This window comes from Scleropages formosus, chromosome 9 (assembly GCF_900964775.1).
Source record: "Scleropages formosus chromosome 9, fSclFor1.1, whole genome shotgun sequence".
Taxonomy (NCBI): Eukaryota; Metazoa; Chordata; class Actinopteri; order Osteoglossiformes; family Osteoglossidae; genus Scleropages; species Scleropages formosus.
The window spans coordinates 4,313,189-4,334,293 of record NC_041814.1 but is presented as its reverse complement, the minus strand read 5'-3'; the positions used below and the strand labels follow the sequence as shown (position 1 = coordinate 4,334,293).

The 21,105-nt window shown below is 40.9% G+C and overlaps 1 protein-coding gene across 2 annotated transcripts; it reads right to left on the bottom strand.

The window, feature by feature from the left end:
* Positions 1-10,321: 10,321 nt before the first annotated feature.
* foxe3 (forkhead box E3) lies at positions 10,322-11,921 on the bottom strand. Of its 2 annotated transcripts, none has more exons than XM_018728156.2 (2): positions 11,915-11,921; positions 10,322-11,492 (listed from the first exon to the last, which is right to left on the bottom strand). In XM_018728156.2, exon 2 carries the CDS (start codon positions 11,489-11,491, stop codon positions 10,322-10,324), a length of 1,170 nt encoding a protein of 389 aa, XP_018583672.2. In that variant the 5' UTR covers position 11,492; positions 11,915-11,921. The 2 variants fall into 2 exon arrangements, with proteins under 2 accessions (XP_018583672.2, XP_029110875.1); XM_029255042.1 differs by lacking the exon at positions 11,915-11,921 and adding an exon at positions 11,758-11,822.
* Between the last annotated feature and the right edge of the window lie 9,184 nt (positions 11,922-21,105).

The following is a 21,105-nucleotide window of genomic DNA, read 5'->3' as shown; positions in this document are numbered from 1 at the left end:
CACCAAACCCGAGAATTCCAGACGAACGGAGGTGAGGCACCATAAAATGCCCCCACAACAGTATTATTAAGTATTACTTAGTTGCCTTTTTTGTAAAAATATCAAAAAATCTTTAATGTTGGATAATCAACATTACAACGATTTACCTAATTTGTACCTATTTGTACAAATTATTCTTACTGTGTCAGTTGAGGGCAGCTTGATCAAGTGGGATATAGCAGAAGTGGGATTCGAACCAGCAACCTTCATGTTGCAATACATCAGGCCCAACAGAGCACTGTGCGTTGCTGGATATAAACAGTTGTGGAATTATCTCTTGATACAACAGAACACGTATTCTGGAAGCGAATACAACAAATTTGTACTTTTATGATGTTACACAACATTTGAAGTTAGAAACGAAAATTAGAATGTCAGCATTTAGAAAAGGTGTATGGTAAGTTTCATTTCACAATTTTATTGGATATTGTGTGTGTGTGTGTGTGTGTGTTGTGTAGTCAATTTAAAATAGCCATTCAAATATTTTGATTCGCAGACGCGTGAACGGTCTTCAGACATAGGAAAAAGACATTTTTTAGACAAAACGTTTCACACTTATAGCCTGTTTCTATTAATTTCAGCATACATATTTACATAGCTGTCTAAATAGGGTGAAGTACGCAGCTTTCCCGCATGTCTGTGAGGTTAAAAGCTCCTTTATACGTGTACAGATTCAAAGCATGATTTTTTTTAATGCTTCAACAAGAATGAATTAATCTACACAGGATTTTATCTCCAGCACTTGCGACGATATAAATCATTTACATATTCAAATGAGCCTTCCACTTACTTTCATCTGGCCACGTTAATAAATATTTACTAAATCAAACCAGCGTTGAGTACATACTTTTTGTTTCGTTTAATCCTGCACAAGAATGATTACAATAAAAAAGCCGGCAGACCAGCTATTTTCATTGGTAACTTTATTTGTTCCTTCAGTAGCTTCAGTAAATTAGCCTCATGACCAGTCATCGTGAAGTCAGTTTTCATTTTTTAAATGTCTTCTTACAATGGGGTACTCATTTAAATTCAAATGTTTATCACATGTGTGAAAAGAAACACAACAAAGAAACACAACATCAATAACAATGAACATAAAGAAAGCAGGAGAATGAGATCGTTGTCCCTTTAAGCTCTTTCACTGATACAGACATTTGGACACCAGGGAATTTGGCCACTGTCTTCTCTTTGGGAAATAATCTCTCATAGACATGTTATTGTCCTGAAATTAAAGTATAATGTGTTACAAAAAGTCATTTTCAAATCGTTTTGGTCATAGAGCTATTCAGATATATAATTTCTGAAAATTGTCAGCGCAACTTTCTGCGCTTTTCTCTAAATCGAAAACATTTGCTTAATAACTGTAATATTTTTAATTTTTGCGTATTTCTACTTTATGGCCTTGTTAATTGATTCTTTTCGACAGATACACTTGTCTTCACCGTCAGTCATAGCTTTTTCTGTCATCTTTTTTCAAATACATCGTGTTCGCAATGACTTTTGAATATAAACACATTTTCATACAGCATATCATTTACACCAATATTTAGATTTTTTTTACACTCGCCCTGTCTAACCACGCGTGTCGGTTTGCACATAATATTTTCACTTGATCATTCGTGTAATTTAAAAATTCTTAACTGAACGTAAAACGACATATCCTGACGAATAAAACACGCACAAAAACTCCCTTGTGCTTTTCTCTACCTTTGTTGTCGTTGCTATTCATTGCTGTGTGTTTAGGTTTAAGAAAACATTTAAAAGGTGGAATCAGCTCAGTCTCTGTGCCTGGTCTTAATATTAGACAACTCTTTGCAAAAACATACGCCCTGCCTCTTTCCCTTCGAACAATTATTTGTTGGTGCAGCAAATAGGTTTTCTGCAGTTAGGATTACAGTTACATTTCTCTGGGGTTTTCTGTACTGTTTACCGCGCAGTTACACCAACACGCACCCACATTTTCCCAGTGTTATCACAGAAGCACAGGTGTGTACAAACACAAGTGTGTGTTCCTTCTATCTGCTGCTCTTCATCTCTGTCACAGTGCAGGGGAATTGGCTATATGAACAGACACATTGCGGTTGACAACACAGTCCTACCAGTGACACATGTGTCCACAGTCCTGCTGTTGACACACGTGTCTACTGACCCAGCATTTATCCCTCATCGGAGAGGACAGACCTCCAGACAGACGTCCATCGCTGTTTTTTTTTTTATTCGGATCCGAACCTCTGTAACCCTGTCAAATCTTACGTAATGTTTCCTATAATACAGTGAGATGTGGATCTGTGAGGGCGCTTTAAGAAAAAAAAATTGCAGCTGCTCGTTTGTCCCTAAAAGAGAATTTATGGACAGTATTGCTCTGATATCCCCCTTAACTGCGAGTCCATCTTAACTCTCATCTCTGGGCTGGGATCACGTCGGGTCATCATCACTTTCCTATCTTTTGCACTTTTGCAGGTTCGTTCTCATTCCTTATCCCTGCGTCGTTTTTTTCTAGAAGGAGCAGCTGCAAAACAATCAGGAGCAGTGATTGTAGTGTTTTAATTTATGTGTCGCTAAGTAATGAAAGTGCGCAAAATCTGGTTGTCAGAATGGAACCGAAAAAATGTTTTTGTTAACGGTCCATGACGTGTGTATCGCCAGTCTCAGTGTAACGAGTTATATTCGTCAACTAATTTCACGGCATAATGACACATGATGACACACAAGATGTGTCGCAGGTGACAGCACATATTTGAAGGGGATAAGATATGTATATGTTGTTACATCGTTAAACATGAAAGTCTCAGTGAATATAAACCCACTGCCGACAAGTCTTTAATAACAGAAAAATTGCTTTTGTAATGCTTGTCAAAATATCGCCATTTACATTTGAGGTTGAATTTTAATAAACATTAAGTAATTACACTTCATTTGCTATTTCTTTTCATTAAAAACAACAGATGTTTTATGAAGAAAGAGAAAATAAATTGAATATAAATTTATGCTTTAAAGACAAGACCCTATAATTAGTCTGCTTTCTTAGCGCTTAGTGTTCAAAAGAAACGTATGTGGATAATCTTCATTCAGAGATCATAAGCAGTTTGGTTTAAATTTGCCTACACAGAACACAGGCATCAGACAGACCCCAGACTTTAGATCGCTCCGCTTTTCCAGAGAAATCGCGAAATTAGGTCCAGGCGCTTCAACAGACGTCAAGGCAGTGAGCTTTCAAAGCGGGGCCTGACATCTAGCGACAGAGAGAGGAACTGCAAAACAACCGGAAAAATGTGGACACAAGGACCGTTTGGATGCAGCAAATGATCGACCAACAGCAAACACTGTCAAACGCCACGAGGTGTCGCACTAACCATTAAAAAGAAGAAAAACTCATTCCAGAAAGATTGTCACCAGTCCAGCGTTTCTTTTTTCCGGTGAGAACAGTATAGTTGTAACCACATCTCCCCGAAACGGTACAGGGAAGTTTAATGTAATTGTTTTATGCTTCCCTGAGTTTTATTCACTACTCAATATCTTTCAAAATATAATTTTCTTTGTGATGATGAGGGTGCAGTGGTGCAGCGGGCTTGGCTGGGTCCTGCTCCCTGGTGGGTCTGGGGTTTGAGTCCCACTTGGGGTGCCTTGTGAGGGACTGGCGTCCTGTCCCGGGTGTGTCCCCTCCCTGCGTTGCCAGGTTAGGCTCTGGATCACTGCGATCCCTCTTGGGACAAGCAGCTTCAGCCTCTGTGTGTGTGTGTGTGTGTGTGTGTGTGTGTGTGTGTGTGTGTGATTTTCTTTGTGAAATGATGAGTTTAAAATGCCAAAAGAGCCAAGATGCTTATTGCAACTGGGTACATGGTAATGAAAGTTTTTTCTTTAATATAGTAATAGCTCTCCCCTCATCCTGCTGCTGCCTCTAGTATTAAAAGGCCTTGGTCCAGCTCTGGAGAATATACATTATACATTTGGCTGATGCTTTTCTCCAAATCCAGGTTCAGCTTAGAGTACAGTATATAGCAGTGCATTCAGCTACAAAGAGCAACAAAAATACAAAGATATGATAGACCCAGCACAGCTTTTTTCTTTTTTGTTAGCAAACATTACTCAAGTAGTTGCCAGGAGAAATGACATTCCTTTAGCAAATATGGACAGCATATCATAGCTTGGAATTCGGATACTCCTGAAAGAAGATTGCTCAACCTGCTTATCCGAAACGAAATACATTAACACACACACTGTCTGAAACCGCTTGTCCTGAGCGGGGTCGCGGTGAGCCAGAGCCTAACCCAGCAACACAGGGCGCAAGGCTGGATGGGGAGGGGACACACCCAGGATGGGACACTAGTCCGTCACAAGACACCCCAAGCAGGACTTGAACCCCAGACCCGCCATAGAGTGGGACCCGGCCAAACCCGCTGCACCACCACGCTCCCTAGTACATTAACAACTACTGGAATTTTTTGGGCCCTGTCCAGGTATGGGCAGCTTGAATAATGACTTCCATTCAGTGTAGATAGTAGCAGATGGTGCTGGACTAATTTGCATAGCTGTTAGGAGTTTGAACAAAACAGATGGTTTTTAAGGTCTTTTTTGAATACTAGGGCAATTCAGCAGTTCTGAGGGACAGAAGAAATTCATTCCACTAAATTGGGGTCAAAATGAGAACCAAAGGATTTTCAATTTTGGACATTTTGAGAGTTGCTGTACTCACTAGATCTGTCTGTCCTCAGTTTTGATTCTTCTGGACCTCTGCAGAAGCCAGAACACCAGAGATTTATTAGTTTAGCTCACACTTTTCAGCATAAGAACTTACAACGTTTTACCAATTTATACAGCTGGGCAACTTTACAGAAGCAGTTTCAGAGTACTTACCTTGCTCAGAGGTTCCACAGTTGGGATCTAAACCTTTGAATTTTGAGTCCAAAGGCAGCAGCTCTGACAATTACACTACTAGTTGGTGGAAGCCTGAAGTAATAGTTGTGTAGCTTGGTGTGAGATACAGGGCAGATTCTATCAAGGTGGTATTGGCAAAATCAGGTTATAGATGTAGTGTGCTGGGAGAAGCAGCAACCTGAGTCAGTTGTTATTCCATAGTTGTTAACTGATGAAGTGAATGAGATGAGTGAATTTTCCAGTTTAATAGCTCTCAACAGGTAGAAGGACCAGCAAGGAGAAAGACTATTTTGGAATTAGGGAGGTTTGGTTATAAGATGATCATTGATCATCCAAGAAGAAATGTCAGGAAGACATGTTGCAGTGTGTGAGGACATATCTGTGCTGGTTGGGGTAAAACATAGAAAAAGCTGTGTATTGTTTGTATAGCAGTGATAATAGAAGGCATGGAAGTTAATGACTGAGCCGAGAAAAGCAGTAAAGGCAGAGGAGAATAAGTGGCCCAGCACAGAGCCCAGTAGAATACCTGTTGAGTAAGACTGAGGGAACCACACAGAGATGAAGTATAGTACTCAGTCACTGGGCATCAGCAGCAATAAATTCATGGGTGGAATGATGACCAAGATGGATGAGAATGTGATGTTAAGGACTTCCCTCTCCACTGATCAGACTATTCAGGTGGGTTGTTATTGATTTATCTCAGGTTGGGTCTCCTCACACGTTCAAGTCATTTGGGATATAGGATATGCCCTACCTGTAATATTCATAGGACAACTCTTAACAGCATTTACCATGTCAGAAGATGTAATGGCATGAGAGTTTATAGAAGTTTTTAGTTGTGTAAAGCATGGAAGAGCAAGTGAGTAAAAATGGATGTTGTTAACAGCCATACTTAGTTCCCTTTATTAGGGGAACTGCCAGTAGGGAAAAAGAGAATGTTTTCTTATAGAAAGTGGCCAATTGTTGATTTTAATGGTTAGACTGATTATGATCGTGATTTGTTAAGGTTTTTGATGGTATGTTTTATTTCAGTGTTTCAGTATATATTTTATATTGTGGTATAATACCTTGACGGTTTTAAAAGCTTAAGGGTGGTTTCAAAACAGTGCAGTCATTTCCCAGTTAATGACAGCGCTGTTTAACTTCTCTACCATTACTGGGCCATGTTCACTACTGTTCCTTTAGGGACAGCTCTCATAAGTCATATTAACACTTACGTGTCCAATCGAACCTACAAGATCTACCAATACTGACCACTGTGCAGGCAACACACATGAGAGTTGCTTACAAGGCTGTGATGAGTACGTGAATGCAAATACAAACCTAACTTTAAAGTCCTTGAGTTTTCTGGTGATGGAGAATAACAGTACAGTGAAATGAACTGTAAAATAAATGAATTTACATTTATTTATTTAGCAGACGCTTTTCTCCATAGCAACTTCCAATGAACTCTATGCAGCATTATCAGCCCACACACCTTATTTACCAAGGTGACTTACACTGCTAGATACACCACTTATAATGGGTCACTTATCCATACATCAATATATAATAAATATGTATGTATATTTTATGTTCAAGTGCCTTGTACATAAGCTGTACATCATGTAACAGACAAAGGTTTATTATTACATAATATTACATATAACTTTAAAATATTGTAAAATATTGTATACTGACAGGTTCCAGTGACCAGGCGTCGAGTAGTACTGTGTGAAGTTACATAGTATTTAGTTAAAAACACAAAATACATACTGCAAAACAACTGAGAAGAAAACAGCAACCAAGAATTTTCAGCAGCAACCGCATCAATGACTTCTGTCCTTTACTAGTCCACTATGGTCGCACCTGCAGCTTTCTTGTTGTAAACCGGGAGCACGGAGAACGACGACAATATTTACATTATTGGCACTTTTTATGTGATCACATCCCAAATTCAGTCAGAAATAATCTCTGAAAGTACAAAAACCAGGGACAACATTATGAGCTTTGTACAGAAAGTTCTCCTTGCTACTTCACCTATTTGGCACCTGAGACTTTGGTTACTATGTAAAATGATAAAAATAGAAATATTGTTTCTACACCGCTTTGATGGGCAGTTTAAAGTTATCGTAACTAACTAGGTTTCCCTAATAGGTTACAGTATGAGTGTTACTTTTTATTTAGCCGACGCCTTTGTTCCAGACAGTTAACAACATGATGATGAGACTGGTCCACTAAGCGATACAGTTATTTACCTATTTGTAAAGCAGAGTACAGTTTTGACCCTTGAACAGCACGGGTTTGAACTGCGCGGGTCCACTTATACGAGGATTTTTTTAAATAAATATGTTGGAAACATTTTTGGAGAAATCATTTGGGACAATTTGAAAAAACTCGCAGATGAACCTAGCCTAGTAGAAATATCGAAAAAATTAAGAAAAGCTAGGTATGTCATGAATACATAAAATATATGTAGATACTATATTATCATTTACTACCATAAAATATACACGTAATACGGATAACAGCTACAATATTTTGTATCATATAAGACAATATTGATCATGTAGGTACTGGCAGACAGACGATTCATCTTGTAAACAGACGAGGTAAACTACTGCATACAGTACAGTAAATGTATTTTCTCTTCCTTATCAAGTTAATAACATGATGATTATCTTTCTCTAGCTTGCTGTATTGTAAGAATACAGTATATAATACATATAACATAGAAAATATGTGTTAATCGACTGTTTATGTTATTGGTAAGGCTTTCGGTCAACAGTGGCTATATTGGTAGTTAAGTTTTTGAGGACTCCAAACTAAGTTATACGCGGATTTTTGATTGCGCAGGGGGTCGGCGCCCTAACCTCCTCGTTGTTCAAGGGTCAACTGTATTTCACTAAAGTAGTGGAGGGTAAATACCTTTATTCAATTGAGAGAACCTTCAGAGTGCAAGGAAACACAAATCTAAGCACGATACACCTCAAGTTATGAGTAGCTCTTTTTCTTTTCCTAATGAATAATTTTGTAAGATTTTTCTAAAATTTTCGTTGGGCTCGTGGCAAAATCAGAATAAAAAATGTATGAAAATAGGGATGTCTACCGACTCTTTTATTATGCTTGTGATTCAATGTACTCTAATTCTAATATAATAAAGCACTGGGAAGTTCCTGCATTCTTCTTGTTCTGGGTGGATTATGAGTGACGTAAAGTCATATACTTTTGTTTGCCTTTACCCAGACCTTTATTGCTGATACTTTTTGGCCGTTCTTCCTAATGTAATACTAACAGTACGGCAATACATACCCCGGAATTATGATTCAGATTGTTTGGGTTAATGAAAATTTATTCTCGGATCTAGCTAAAATGTCAAAGCACAGTGCAGCCTGATCCTATAACCGGAGATGTTTCAGTGCACAGAACTGTATTCCGTTACCGCAGTGCAGTGAAAGTAACAATACAGCGAGGTTTTATGACACATCCAGTGACTAAGTCCTTATGAATGAGATTTTACAGCGTAAGAATATGAGGGAAAACTGGTATTTAGCATTTACTATTTAAATGATTTTGCTAGAAGCCAGACAAACAACAAACTTTTTTGATTTTGTAATTTTTGACTCTGTACAATATTTGTGATTTGAAGACGATTTAATTTTAAGAATTACTCAAATCTGCAAATAACCTAAAGTAAACGTCTCCATCTAATTTTCCAGAATGATACGAAATTAGTTAATCGGAATACGTTTATGAGTTGTCAATAGAAAACGCAACTCTCAAAACTGAGCTTTTCCCTGTTTTTCATTTTTTGCTCATTTGGTTAAGTTTCAATATTTTTGAATATAATACATTTTCCTATCGTGGTGGAAATTAGAAATCTGTCCTTAAGATTTTATCTTGCCAATTTAGTCTTTGGTGATTTCGATTTGTCCTCCTAAAGCGAAAACAACTCTTCGGATTTTACATTTACATTTACATTTATTCATTTAGCAGACGCTTTTGTCCAAAGCGACGTACATCTCAGCAACAGTGCAATTTATGCATTACATTAAGAGAAAGAGACGTGGCTACAGACATGAGACTCAAGCAAACCTAGTTTGTTCCTACCACTTGCTGCACAGAGGTTCATCGTTCAAGTAGGTGCATAAAACACAGGATAGACAAATCCTGATACCCTCCTACCTTTTTTTAAAATATTTTAAGATACACAAGCAAGCAAAAAACAATGCCGGAGTAGTGGCTGATTAAAGGCTATCTGGTGATGCTCATGAAGTTACGGTGCATGAAAATTTACATCGTACATGAGCTGGAGAGATCTTGGGCGAAATGGGTCCGGAAAAGGTGAGTTTTCAGACCCTTCTTGAATGTAGATTTTAACTGACATAAATAAATATATTGATATGATCATAATAAAATGAATGTAGTGTCGGTGTTTATACAATCAACAACAACAAAACAACAACAACAATAATAATAATCAAAATAGTAATAAAAATAATTTGAAGAAGGGAAATTATTGATTGCAGATTGTAAGATACTTATAGTTTGAACATTTAGTTTAAATAACAGTGTGTTTTTTGTTTGAAAAAGCATTTACTTTCTTAATTATGGGACAGATACAATATTCGACAAAATAATGGTACTTGTTCATTGAAAGTAAAAGAGCACGTTTATTCTTTCGTGTTGCAGTATTAACCAAATGCGAAAAAAAACATATTTTACACAGTTTTGCACGCACTCTACTTACAAAATAAACGTTCAACGGTTACACCAACAGTTTACATACAGTAAAAATCACAGATGCTACTAGCAGATGTGGGATGGAATAAGAAATGCGTCTAGGGACTTGACTCACCCGCGATGTTCGTTATGTATTTACTAAAAAAAAGCACTGAATTCTTCCATCATCTCAAGACAAAAAGCTGGAAAATACAACAGGAAAAGGGAGAAAACACACACAAGGCTTACTGTTACCCGCACCGCGAAATAACTACAATATAAAATACATTACGCGATTTTTTGTGCAATATTTTTTTTATTAAGAAGACTCCATTTATAATAAAAAGACAAACACAAACAAAAGACTCGAATAAAGTTCACGTAAACGGATTTCACCATGTTATCACATAAAGTCGAGATAAGCGACATTTCTGCGACAATATTTTTCATGCTCACGAAGCACAGGCACGGGGGAGCGGGGCATATTTGTCCCAGTGCTCAAGCAGCCCACTGTGCCCCCAGTACGTGCGCATCCCTCCACCGAGTTCTGTCGACGGTGTTCTGGTCTCCCAGCACCTGTCAAGTTGCCACGCCACTGCTACGAAGAGTCACATAGGAATGAATGCGAACACACTTCATGTCATCCGCGACCGGAAACGTCTAAAACATAAGTGAGAACCATGGAGAAGGAAGGGAGCACCTGCCCTCACATGTAGCGCTCGATCCCCGAGCCGAAGTTGGACTGTCTCATGTAGGAGTTGTTGTACGAGTTCACGGTGGGGGCCGACAGCCCCAGGAGCTGCTCCGCGGGCTCCGCGCACGAGCCCGAGCGCACAGCCTGCAGGGGTATCCTGTTCCCGGGACAGTACACCTGAGAGCCACCCGAGGAGAAACCGGCCTGCGGGGGGGAGGTCGAGGAGCAGTATGGGTAGGCTGCGATCACAGTGGTCGTGGGGTTTACAGTCTGAGCCTGGAAGCACGAGGAGGCGTCGGGGGCGCTCACGGCGCAGCTCGTCGCCATGGCACCCAGCTCCCCTCCGCCCAAGCCCAAAGTCTGCGGGTTCATGTCCCCTGCTGCCCCAGCCTGCATCGCCGTCTGCTGGCTGATGATGTTATCGATGCTGAACATCCTGTGCTGCCCCTGCACAACTCCGGCCCCGGCCTGGTAGTGGTGCAGCATCACTGGGTGCGCAGAGCCCGCCAGCTGAGAGCCGTAGCCGGAGCCCATGCCCGGGTACAGCGTGTTCGGGTACACGGGGCGGCCCATGGGCGTGGGCGTGAACGCGCTCGAGCTCTGAATGTAGCCCGGGTAGGTGCTCACATCTGTTCGTTTGAACCTCTTTCTCCTGCGCAGGAAGCTGCCGTTGTCGAACATGTCTTCGGCCGCCGGGTCCAGAGTCCAGTAGTTGCCCTTTCCCGGTCTGCCGGGCTCCCGCGGGATCTTCACGAAGCAGTCGTTCAGAGTCAGGTTGTGGCGGATCGAGTTTTGCCACTTCTTCGAGTTCTCCCGGTAGAAAGGGAAACGTTCCATGATGAATTTGTAAATGCCGCCCAAGGTGAGCTTCCGCTCGGGGGAGTTGGCAATGGCCATGGCGATGAGGGCGATGTAGCTGTACGGCGGTTTCCCGCGCTGCACGGGCCTCTTCCTGCGGCGGCCGCCCGTCTGGGGCAGCTGCTCCTCGGGCTGCGCAAGCGCCGCTCCGTCCTCCCGGTCCGTGATCGGACTGCTGCCCTGCGGCTCGGACTTGACGAGCACCCCGTCCTCGGTCTGCAGCAGGATGATCGGCGGCGGGATCGGCGAGTCCAGGCTCACGTTCGGAGACACCCCCACGGGGCTGGTGGCCTCGGCTGGCGAGTGCTGCGACTCCGCCGTCATGCTGTACATGCCAGAGTAGTAAGAAAAAATTGGCAGATTCATAAAAAATATTTTGAGGGCGTGCCTGCTCTAAGTGTTGTGTCTCCGTAGCACAGGAGCAATTTATGTCTGAGGTTGCTCTATTTATTTTTCACCCGCCTGTGTGTGAGTGTGTGTGTGTGCGTGTGTGTGTGTGTGTGTGTGTGTGTGTGTGTGTGCTGTCTCCTGCGCCGCTGTCCCTCACTCTGACTTGGCCCTGCCAGGTGTGTGTGTGCTTATAAACGAACCTGCAGTGATGTTATCGGCTGTGTGTGACACCGTGACGGTCCGCGATGTTCACGTCATGGCAGCGGCGCGCAAAAGTGGGGCGGGTCTCCTAAGTGTCCAAGTAACCGCGATGTGTCTGTCCTACAGTTTTAGGCTCGAGCTCCTGTCGCCACTTACCGCTCCTTTTTTCTCCCCCAATAACTAACAAGTTGTTACTCCGCTGCATCACAGACTGCTGGTGGCTATAATAGAGTTGCCCCGCTTATGAACAATGAAAATACTCAGGCAGTCCTTCGTCTGTGTAGCATAGCATTTTAAAAATGTGTATTCTTTGCACCAAAAAAAAGCAAAATTAAAAAAAAAGAAAAATCATGCAGTTAGATTTTCGAGAAACTCTTAACAGGATTCTGCTTCTGATTGTATTTAATTTTGACTTGTCAGGGCGTATAGTTAGTAGGCCTACCGGAGTGCCAAAGGAATAAAATGTAAGTTTCTGTGTCTAAATAAAATAAATCATAGGTAAACCTTTATGCAGCCACTCATGTAATGTATATTATATCGTAATAGTATACTGGTTCATATGGTGGAATGTGACAAATTAACTGTTCTCTAGAATCACATGTTTCCATCCAAGTCTTTCTTTCTGTTGATGTAATACACTCATTGTATTTTTAGAATCTGCTAAAGGAATAAATGTAAATCAGATCATTTTACTTTTGGTTACATTTTGGCATAACACTGCCTCTGCATCAGCATGCATAAGAGCTTCCCAGAAGGAACTGAACAATGGGCTTAAGGCAGAGAAGAGGTTATCAAGCTCATTACACACAGGTGAACTGAACAGATGTCAGTCCCAAACCTCCTGGAAAATAAACTTAATCTGACTGCTCTTGTAGAGGCTTCCGCAGGTATTTGGCCAGAATACTTTGGTAAGAGAAGATCTGCAGAGCATTAATTATGACTGCCACTATTCCATGATGCCCAAAGGTTATATTCTGAACTCCTATGTCGGGATTCACTGCAGTGCAGCTAGTGGTGACTTTTTGGACACCCACCACACACAGTCCTCTGTTTTCCTGGGCAGTCTGTGCACTGTTAGTAGTTTACCTTGTCTATCTAGTCCAGAAACAACACTACCAGCAGCATTTTTAAACCCTACTCAATCCATCCATTGAAAAATAAAAGCAGCACATTAAAACAAAGGACTGAGTTATAAAAGCTTTGGGGTTTAAAAAGCAAATATCACTTAATTTTTATTTTTTGAGAGTGAGAGGAGCAGGTTTTTTGGATGGTCTAATGTTACACTTTTGATGTTGTATTTTTGTTCTGCATCATTAAAACAATCTCAAACATTGCAAACACATTTATACAATCTACAAAAAACATTAATATTCCTAGAACATGCTCTGAAAGGGGGAATATTTCAAGTTTTCTAATAAGTGATCTGTATCTACAGCTCTTTGTGGTAACATGTACAGCTTATCCTTACAGTTCGGTGCTCTGGGATGCATTATTCAGATAAATGAAACATGTGTTTACTGATGATTCACATCTATATAAATGTGAACAAATTCAACAAATCAAACATCTCAACAAATGCAGGAGTAGCATTAGTATTCTGAGATGCGTCAAGTTCTCGTCACATCACTGCATTTTCCAGTGTTCAGTCTCGCGGAGGATGCAAACTCAAATTCAATTATGCATTTCTCAGGTCTATGTAAAACAAAAGGATTACGTTCCTGACAGACATAAATTATGTAGCTACCATTGTATGAATTTGTCAGCCTGTGCTGCACTGATGGAAAGAGGGTGAGAGAGCACAGGGTCGGAGCAAGAGCGTGTTCAAAGCAAAGGTTAAACAAACACAGCTCATTAGTTGTGTCTCTCGCACAGACTGATATGAAAGAGGTCCGACGGTGAATCAAACTAAGTCATAAAATGGTAATCACCCTCATTCGCAGCCCATGTGCCGCCTCACCACTCAACCATTCCAAGCAAAAGCTGATAGCACCCCTCGACACACACATCCCACAAGCCCGCCCCCAGGTCAGACACATTCAGCCTAACAAGCTGCTCATACGCGGTGCCTAACAGTTTCGGACAGGCGTGGGATCAGGGGTGTATCGGAGCGGCATCTGCCCCCAGTGCTGCCAGGTCAGGCAGGACAAACAGGGGCAGTGTCCAGGAAACAGCCGCACTGCCTCGGGGCTGCAGCCTTGCGGTAATCCCCATATTTTCCCCCTGCCCTGCCCCCTCAACCTCCTCGCTGCTCCACTCCACTCTGCACAGTCACTTTGAATTATACCTCTACCTGTACTGTAGTGGGTGGGTGGTCAAGAGGAGGGAAAAGCAAGAGACCGCTCCTTGCTTTATACCTGACATTTCTTTCTTATTCTTTACAGACAATGCTGTTGAATCAATCATTTCAAATTAAGGATTAAATATAATTTAACATGTAAAGTAATATTTAAATATCATTAAAAATTAGTGGATTTGACATTTTCGTATGAGACTGACTTAAAAAGCATGCAAGGGTCTATCACTGATGTTTCTTCCTTTACTTGTACAGCTCATATTATTTTATTACCAACTCATGTTATTATCTTATGAGGAATTTCCTTTAGTTTTCTCAGATTTCATCAACTGAGGTAAGAACCTGAGTTATACTGGTTTGATTAAAGTTAAATAGTGCTTTGAGCTGTAATAAAAATTAGTAAAATTATATGAATATAGTAGAATTATATGAAGCATTAACACGTACAGAACAGTTTTTATGAAGTATATTTTATTATTAATATACTATCATTTGCCATCACACCTTTACACATGTAAGTGTGAATACTCTGAACATTAAAATAATGAATGATATGAACATATTTAATTATCATTTCTGATAAATGTCCATGTTCCCATTAGGAATGAATTAATGCTAAAGATTGTATAGTTAATATGGTTCATCACTATTAATATATTATTGTTTGGGTCAGCTTACTCTTATACCTCCCGTGTTACAACACTGGTGAAACATCAGGTGTAATCAATAGTCCTTTTTATAAAGCAGATAAATATCTGTATACTGTACTAAAAAAAACTGGTGAAAGCAATGAACACTGGATCAGTATTGGACAGATCACACAAATTTTACAAATGAGTCTGACTTGGTGGGTTTAGAGATGTTTTCAGTGCTCTGTGTCACTGTGTGAGAAGACCGCTCTATACAAATAAATTGAATGAAATATTTTCTTAACTAGTACACAAGATCATAAAAATTAAGAAAATACTTAAGTGATCTGTATAGTCCAAGTGTGAAATGTTCTAGAAAAACAGAGAAATGTAGGATACTTAGAGGATAACTGGTTGAAACAAAGTAAATTGGGCCCCACTATGTTTTTTTTGTTCCATATTGACGCAGACCTACATGAGAACCCCAGCTTTTTTACCTTTACATTTATTCATTTGGCAGATGTTTTTTTTCACAGTATCATACATTTGGTATGTACAACCCAGAATGTATTTTTAGAGTGTGGTTACATCTATACTGATATTCCAGACATTAGATGAATGACATTCAAACTTTTCTTTTATTATTATACTCATTTCCAGTCAGGAGAATAGTTCCACACCAGGGAGATGTTAAAGAGCCTCAATAGTCTTATGTAGCAGCAGAGTACAGAAACGTACCAGTGAGATACACAAAATGTAATGTTATTTTTAGTGCTTTTGTTTATTTGTAGACTATAATATGCAAATAGCAATAAGAATGTGTTAAATATCAAGTTAAATTTTACTTGAATTCCAGTAGTCCATAAGCTCAGCCACACTGCTTGTTACTTGGTACTTGGAACAAAATGCAATAAACGTAATTCAAGAAGAGCAATCAGATGCCATTCACTTTAAAAAGTGGGGCCAAATTTGGGAGCCACAAGCATTAAAATGCTACATATGTTCTCTATCTAAAGACTTTCAGAGTAGCAAATGTGTTTATAGTGTTAAATTGGAATCTAATCTCGCTCTCTTCCTCTCGGACTCTGGCTCTTCTGTCCATCCTCACATCTGGTTGTCTCTTTCTCAGGGCTCAACGAAAAAAGGGAGGGAGAAAGAGTTGCTGAGTAAACACTTGGAACCCATTCATTCGCACAGCGGCTCCAGGGTGGGGCTGGGGGGATGCGGAGGGGGGCATGAGAAAAAGCGAGGGAATGAAAGAGCGAGAGAGAGAAAGGGAGTGGAGACCGGGATAGAGAGAGCCTGCCCCCTTTCTTGCCCAAGCTCATCAAGTACGGGCCAGGGCTCCTGAAAACACAGGGATTATGTGAGTGCCGGGGCTCTCCTGGGTCGGCTCGGCTCTCCTCGCTCCTGTACCACACGCTACACTGCCCTGATTAAAGCACTGCTCACCGTTCTCACACACACAATCCCACACACAAACTACACATGTCCACACACATGCTCCTGAATTGCAATCTGCGATTCTCAGATTAAAGCGACACACAGACACATATACATACGTAAATATAAACGCAAACACAACATATGACCCTCAGCTGCATTACACACTCCGTGATGAACCCACCACACATCATCCACTTTTTTAAATGTAAGAATTTCCAGTGTTTTGTTTTCATTATTAGGTTCCATTAAGCCTAATATAGTTTTCCTTAAATGTTTCAATATATTTCAATAATGTTCATGAATGTTTGTGTTAATAAGAATTAACAGAAATGTGGTAATATTTACAAATTATTTTACACAAAAAGCCATGTCAAACACGTGTGATAAATATAAATTGGTCCATTTGTATTATACTAAAGGAAATTATTTGCTCACAGGTGAAAGCAAAGGCCTCCAGAAGCTGCCAAGCATACAGCAAGGGTTTAAATGGTAACAGGCAGACACATTCAATTCGGTTCAATTCAATTTATTTTTATAGAGTGCTCTTCTCAGGCGGTGACACAGTCCACTTGAACACAGGCATAAGGCAAAGAAACAAATACATCAGACAACAGAACAAAGAAGACAGTTGACTACAGACTAGTGTAATACATTATCCACGCAGTTATTAAAGCTATAACTATGCCTACTGGCCATGGAGGAAAGGAACAAAAAAACTCCCAACTGAAAGTTGAGGGAGGAAAAAAACCTCTGGAGGTTCAACTGCCAGTGGCTGCCCACCCCTCCTGGGCATTCTAGATTAAATAAGACTTCAAAGTCAGTTTACAGGTAACAATTGCATTGTTGCTGTATGATGGCTTGATTTCCCAGTTCAGCAAGGTACGTTTCATTCATCATGATGGTTGCTCATCATCTTCAGCCAGCATGGGGTGCTTCTGTAACGGCCAGCCAGCCTCCTCAGGTCTTATTATTCTTCAAAAAGAAGAAATTGTTAGTAATTTATAACTTAAAGAAATAAGTTTCAAATGTTTTGACACATATACAATATATGTATCAGAATCACTTTATTGGCCAAGAACAGTAAAAGCTCTATGAATTTATCTTCATGATTCTGCCAGCATTCACTACATACAAACACATGATGTGACAATAAATGGACGTACAATAAACCATAAATACATGCACATGTAAACACATAGGGCTGTTACAAACATATAAGTAAAAATGTAAGAGGAAGACATTAAATGCAACGTGGAAAAGTAAGAGGAGAGTGTAGTGGTCTTTTTATTTCAAGTTCTTAGCCTTAAGTTGTGAAGGTAACATTGCTTTTGTGTTTGTTAATATACTTTCTGATTATACTAAGTCTAATGCTGAAATTTATGAAATGCAATTCCATTTGAAGTATTTCCTATCCCATTAAATTAATTTCCAAGGATATTCTTTTCTCATTGTGTTGCGACTCTAGACTATTGATATCAACTTAAAGTTATCATCTCAGATAGATATGTACAGTGTGGCTTGAAAGTATGTGAATCGTGGGATGGCCATTATTATTTGTATAAATTATTAAAATAAACTTTAAAAAATTTAAGGGGTAAATCTTTATATAAGCAGGCTTGGCCGGGTCTTGCTCTCTGGCGGGTCTGGGGTTCAAGTCTTGTTTCGAGTGCCTTGCAGTGGACTGGCGTTCCATCCTGGGTGTGTCTCCTAACCCTCCAGCCTTGCGCCCTGTGTTGCCGGGTTAGGCTCCGGTTTGCCGCGACCCCGCTTAGGACAAGCGGTTTCGGACTCTTTGTGTGTGATCTTTATATAAACTTGTGAATAAATTATTGGAATTTATACAACTAATTCTACTTACCTACTTGGTTTAATGGGCCGCAGTCCTGCTGTCCGGTGGGTCTGGGGTTCGAGTCCCGCTTGGGGTACCTTGCGACGGACTGGCGTCCCGTCCTGGGTGTGTCCCCTTCCCCCTCAGGCCTTACGCCCTGTGTTGCCGGGTAGGCTCCGGTTCCCCGTGACCCCGTACGGGACAAGCGGTTCTGAAAATGTGTGTGTGTGTGTGTGTACTTGGTTTAACCAATGTAACTTGGAGTTCACTCACACCTGCACTATTCCCATGTTTCTACTACACACATGATTTCCTCTAAAGCAACACATGGAATTGGTAATGACACACTTATTATGTCAGATGAGAAAGACATTGTCTGAATGACACACCCAGGATGGGACGCCAGTCCGTCACAAGGCTCCCCAAGCAGGACTCGAATCCCAGACCCATCGGAGAGCAGGACCCGATCAGACCCACTGTACCGCTGCACCCCCCTACAGTAAGGTATAACATTATTAATATTAGATGAATTGCATTTACAGTTCTTTAGTCTCTCACTCTCTAGCTATTTACAACCTCTATGGAACAACATGCTGCAAAACAAAGGACAAGAGAGGCTACAAATGTGCAAGAGTGATAGAAGCCCCATCTGAGACAGGAATTCTTGAAGAGCTTGTCAGGGTTATGCACAAAATCTGGAAATACACTAGGAAGTGTGTGCTGCTGTAAGTCAGTTGTTTTCTGACCTCCCAAATTGACACAAATGCAGTAGACAATGTTCTGCACACAGGGTAGTAAAATGCCCTCCATGAAGCAGGGAGCTCAGGGAGTTTCACATGAAGCCTCTGTTTCTGATAGTATAGACATCTCCTTGGGTTCTGACATCTGCTGATGCTGTTTCAGCACTGAGTGTCTAGTGCAGGTGTCAGTACCAAGAAATAATAGCCAACTTTTCCATATTTCTTCAAAACTGAGGTAGATGACTTTTGCTACCAGATTAGCTGCATGACATAGAAAATTTTCAGTTCAGGACAGGGCACACAAAGACAAATTATCTGAACCGCTCGTCCCACACGGGGTCGGGGGAGCCGGAGCCTAACCCGGCAACACAGGGCGTAAGGCTGGAGGGGGAGGGGACACACCCAGGATGGCACCCAGGATGGCACCCCAAGCGGGACTTGAACCCCAGACCCACCAGAGAGCAGGACCCAGGCCAACCCCAGGACAGAGCATTTATCGCATTTTCTATACCCACTCAAATCACCTACCAGCATTAATTCATCCCTCTGTAACAGTCTTGGTTTGTGGGGGGCACAGCCTTAGCACACAATGCCATGGTCTTTCAGCATGGTCTTCAAAAATATTTGCTCTAGACATAGTTTCTCAATCTTTTGGCTAAGATCTAGAGCAGTACTGGAGATTTCAGCTGGTTGCAGAATAGGACCTAACACAACATTGTGCATAGCAGGGCCGCAGCATTCTTGGGGGGGAACTTTAATCCCTGGAAGATTTTTAATGTATTTATGGTAGCCTATTGAGCCCAAGGTGCAGGGTTTCAGATGGCTTCTCCATCATCCCTGCAGGGTGACACACAGATGTGATTTTTAACTCCCGATAGCTCAGAGTAGATTTGCTTCTGAATACAGCCCCTGGAGAGGACAACTAGATATCATCAACAGCAAGGATGGAGGTTTAAAGGATGCAGGCCATGAAGAACACCATCTGCATCTGCTGGAGGAAACAGGACAACCTAGATGGATTTCCAAAGTGGATTTGTTTTTTTTTTCCAGGAGATCATTTTTGGACTCTTGGGACTTCACTGACAGTGTGTCTATATCTAGTGGAACAGCCTGAGCAAAAGTGGCCAGTTGTGGGTGCTGAGGTATGAGAGTGGTTGTCTGCAGTCAGCATGGCCAGGTAGTCTTGGCTGAGCACTTTTGTGGGGTCCATTGATAAGGCAAGTCACATGGAAAGTGGACAGGACTTTTTGAGAGTGACCAGGAGAAAGAGATGCTCAAAGGAGACTGGGTCAGTGCTGGTATTGTACTAGGAGACCCAGTTTTGACAGCTACCCCTGAAAAAGACCAAGAATGGTCCCCCTACTCCCTAGTGGCAACGGATCATTCGAGTTAATTGTCATTGATCTGTCGCAGATGAGGTACCCTCCTAGGTTCTATTCATTTGGACCTGGAGAGAAGGGGGGCATCAGTTTAGAAAAATTGTTTGGTTGTTGATTTGAAAATGTTTATTAATGATTGTTGATATTTAATAACTTATCATAAAACTGTATGGTTATGGTGTTGTATGAATGTTTGTGTGTTTTAACTGAAAATGATAAGTAACATTTGAGCATTCAATTTCAAGAAAAGGCTTGGGTAATTCTGCATTTCTCATAGTCACATTTTTACTGTTTCTCTTAAAACACTTTTGAAGTTAACTTTATGGAATTCAGTAAAGTTTGGACAAAAGAAATCTTCTTCAGACATGCTGGATGAGCTTCAGAATATCCTGGACAGATAAGGGCTTCGTAGAGATTCATAAACAGATGCATTTACATTTGTTCATTTAGCGGACATTTTTCCTCCAAACTAGCTTACAATAAAAACTACATAATATTTTCATCCAAGGTAATTTATGGGGCCAGATATAATACGGTACAGCACCTACAGTCAATCACTCATCAACAGACCAGGGCAACACTTTGTCACACACACTATCTGCAATTTACAGTCACCAGCTCACTTGAAACATGTTTTGGACTGTGAGAAGAAATCAATGTGAACATGGGGAGAACATATAAAGGCCACACAGACTGAGGGGGGAATCAAACTCACATCCCGTCGCATTGTCCAGGCGCTGTGATATAACAGACCTACTTGCTGCAACACCGTGCTACCTCATGCTAGAATGTTTCTCCCCAGCAGTCCTGTGTGAGAGGTGGGGATGAACTTGAGACATAAGGGTATCTTACATTTATTCATTTAGCTGATGCCTTCCTCCATCTTTATCTTGAAATAATAAACCTGTGATGTGCTGTAACTTTTTGACTTGGAGCCCTAGGTCTGTGTGCGTGAACATATTTGCAATCCCTTCGTGTTTTGTCTACCTGTATGCTGTTGTGACCTTGTTCCGTTCATAAATTAAATTAAAA

Bases quoted from the DNA above. Each gene is read 5' to 3' on its own strand.
- foxe3 (XM_018728156.2), bottom strand. From the start codon at position 11,491: ATGACGGCGGAGTCGCAGCACTCGCCAGCCGAGGCCACCAGCCCCGTG.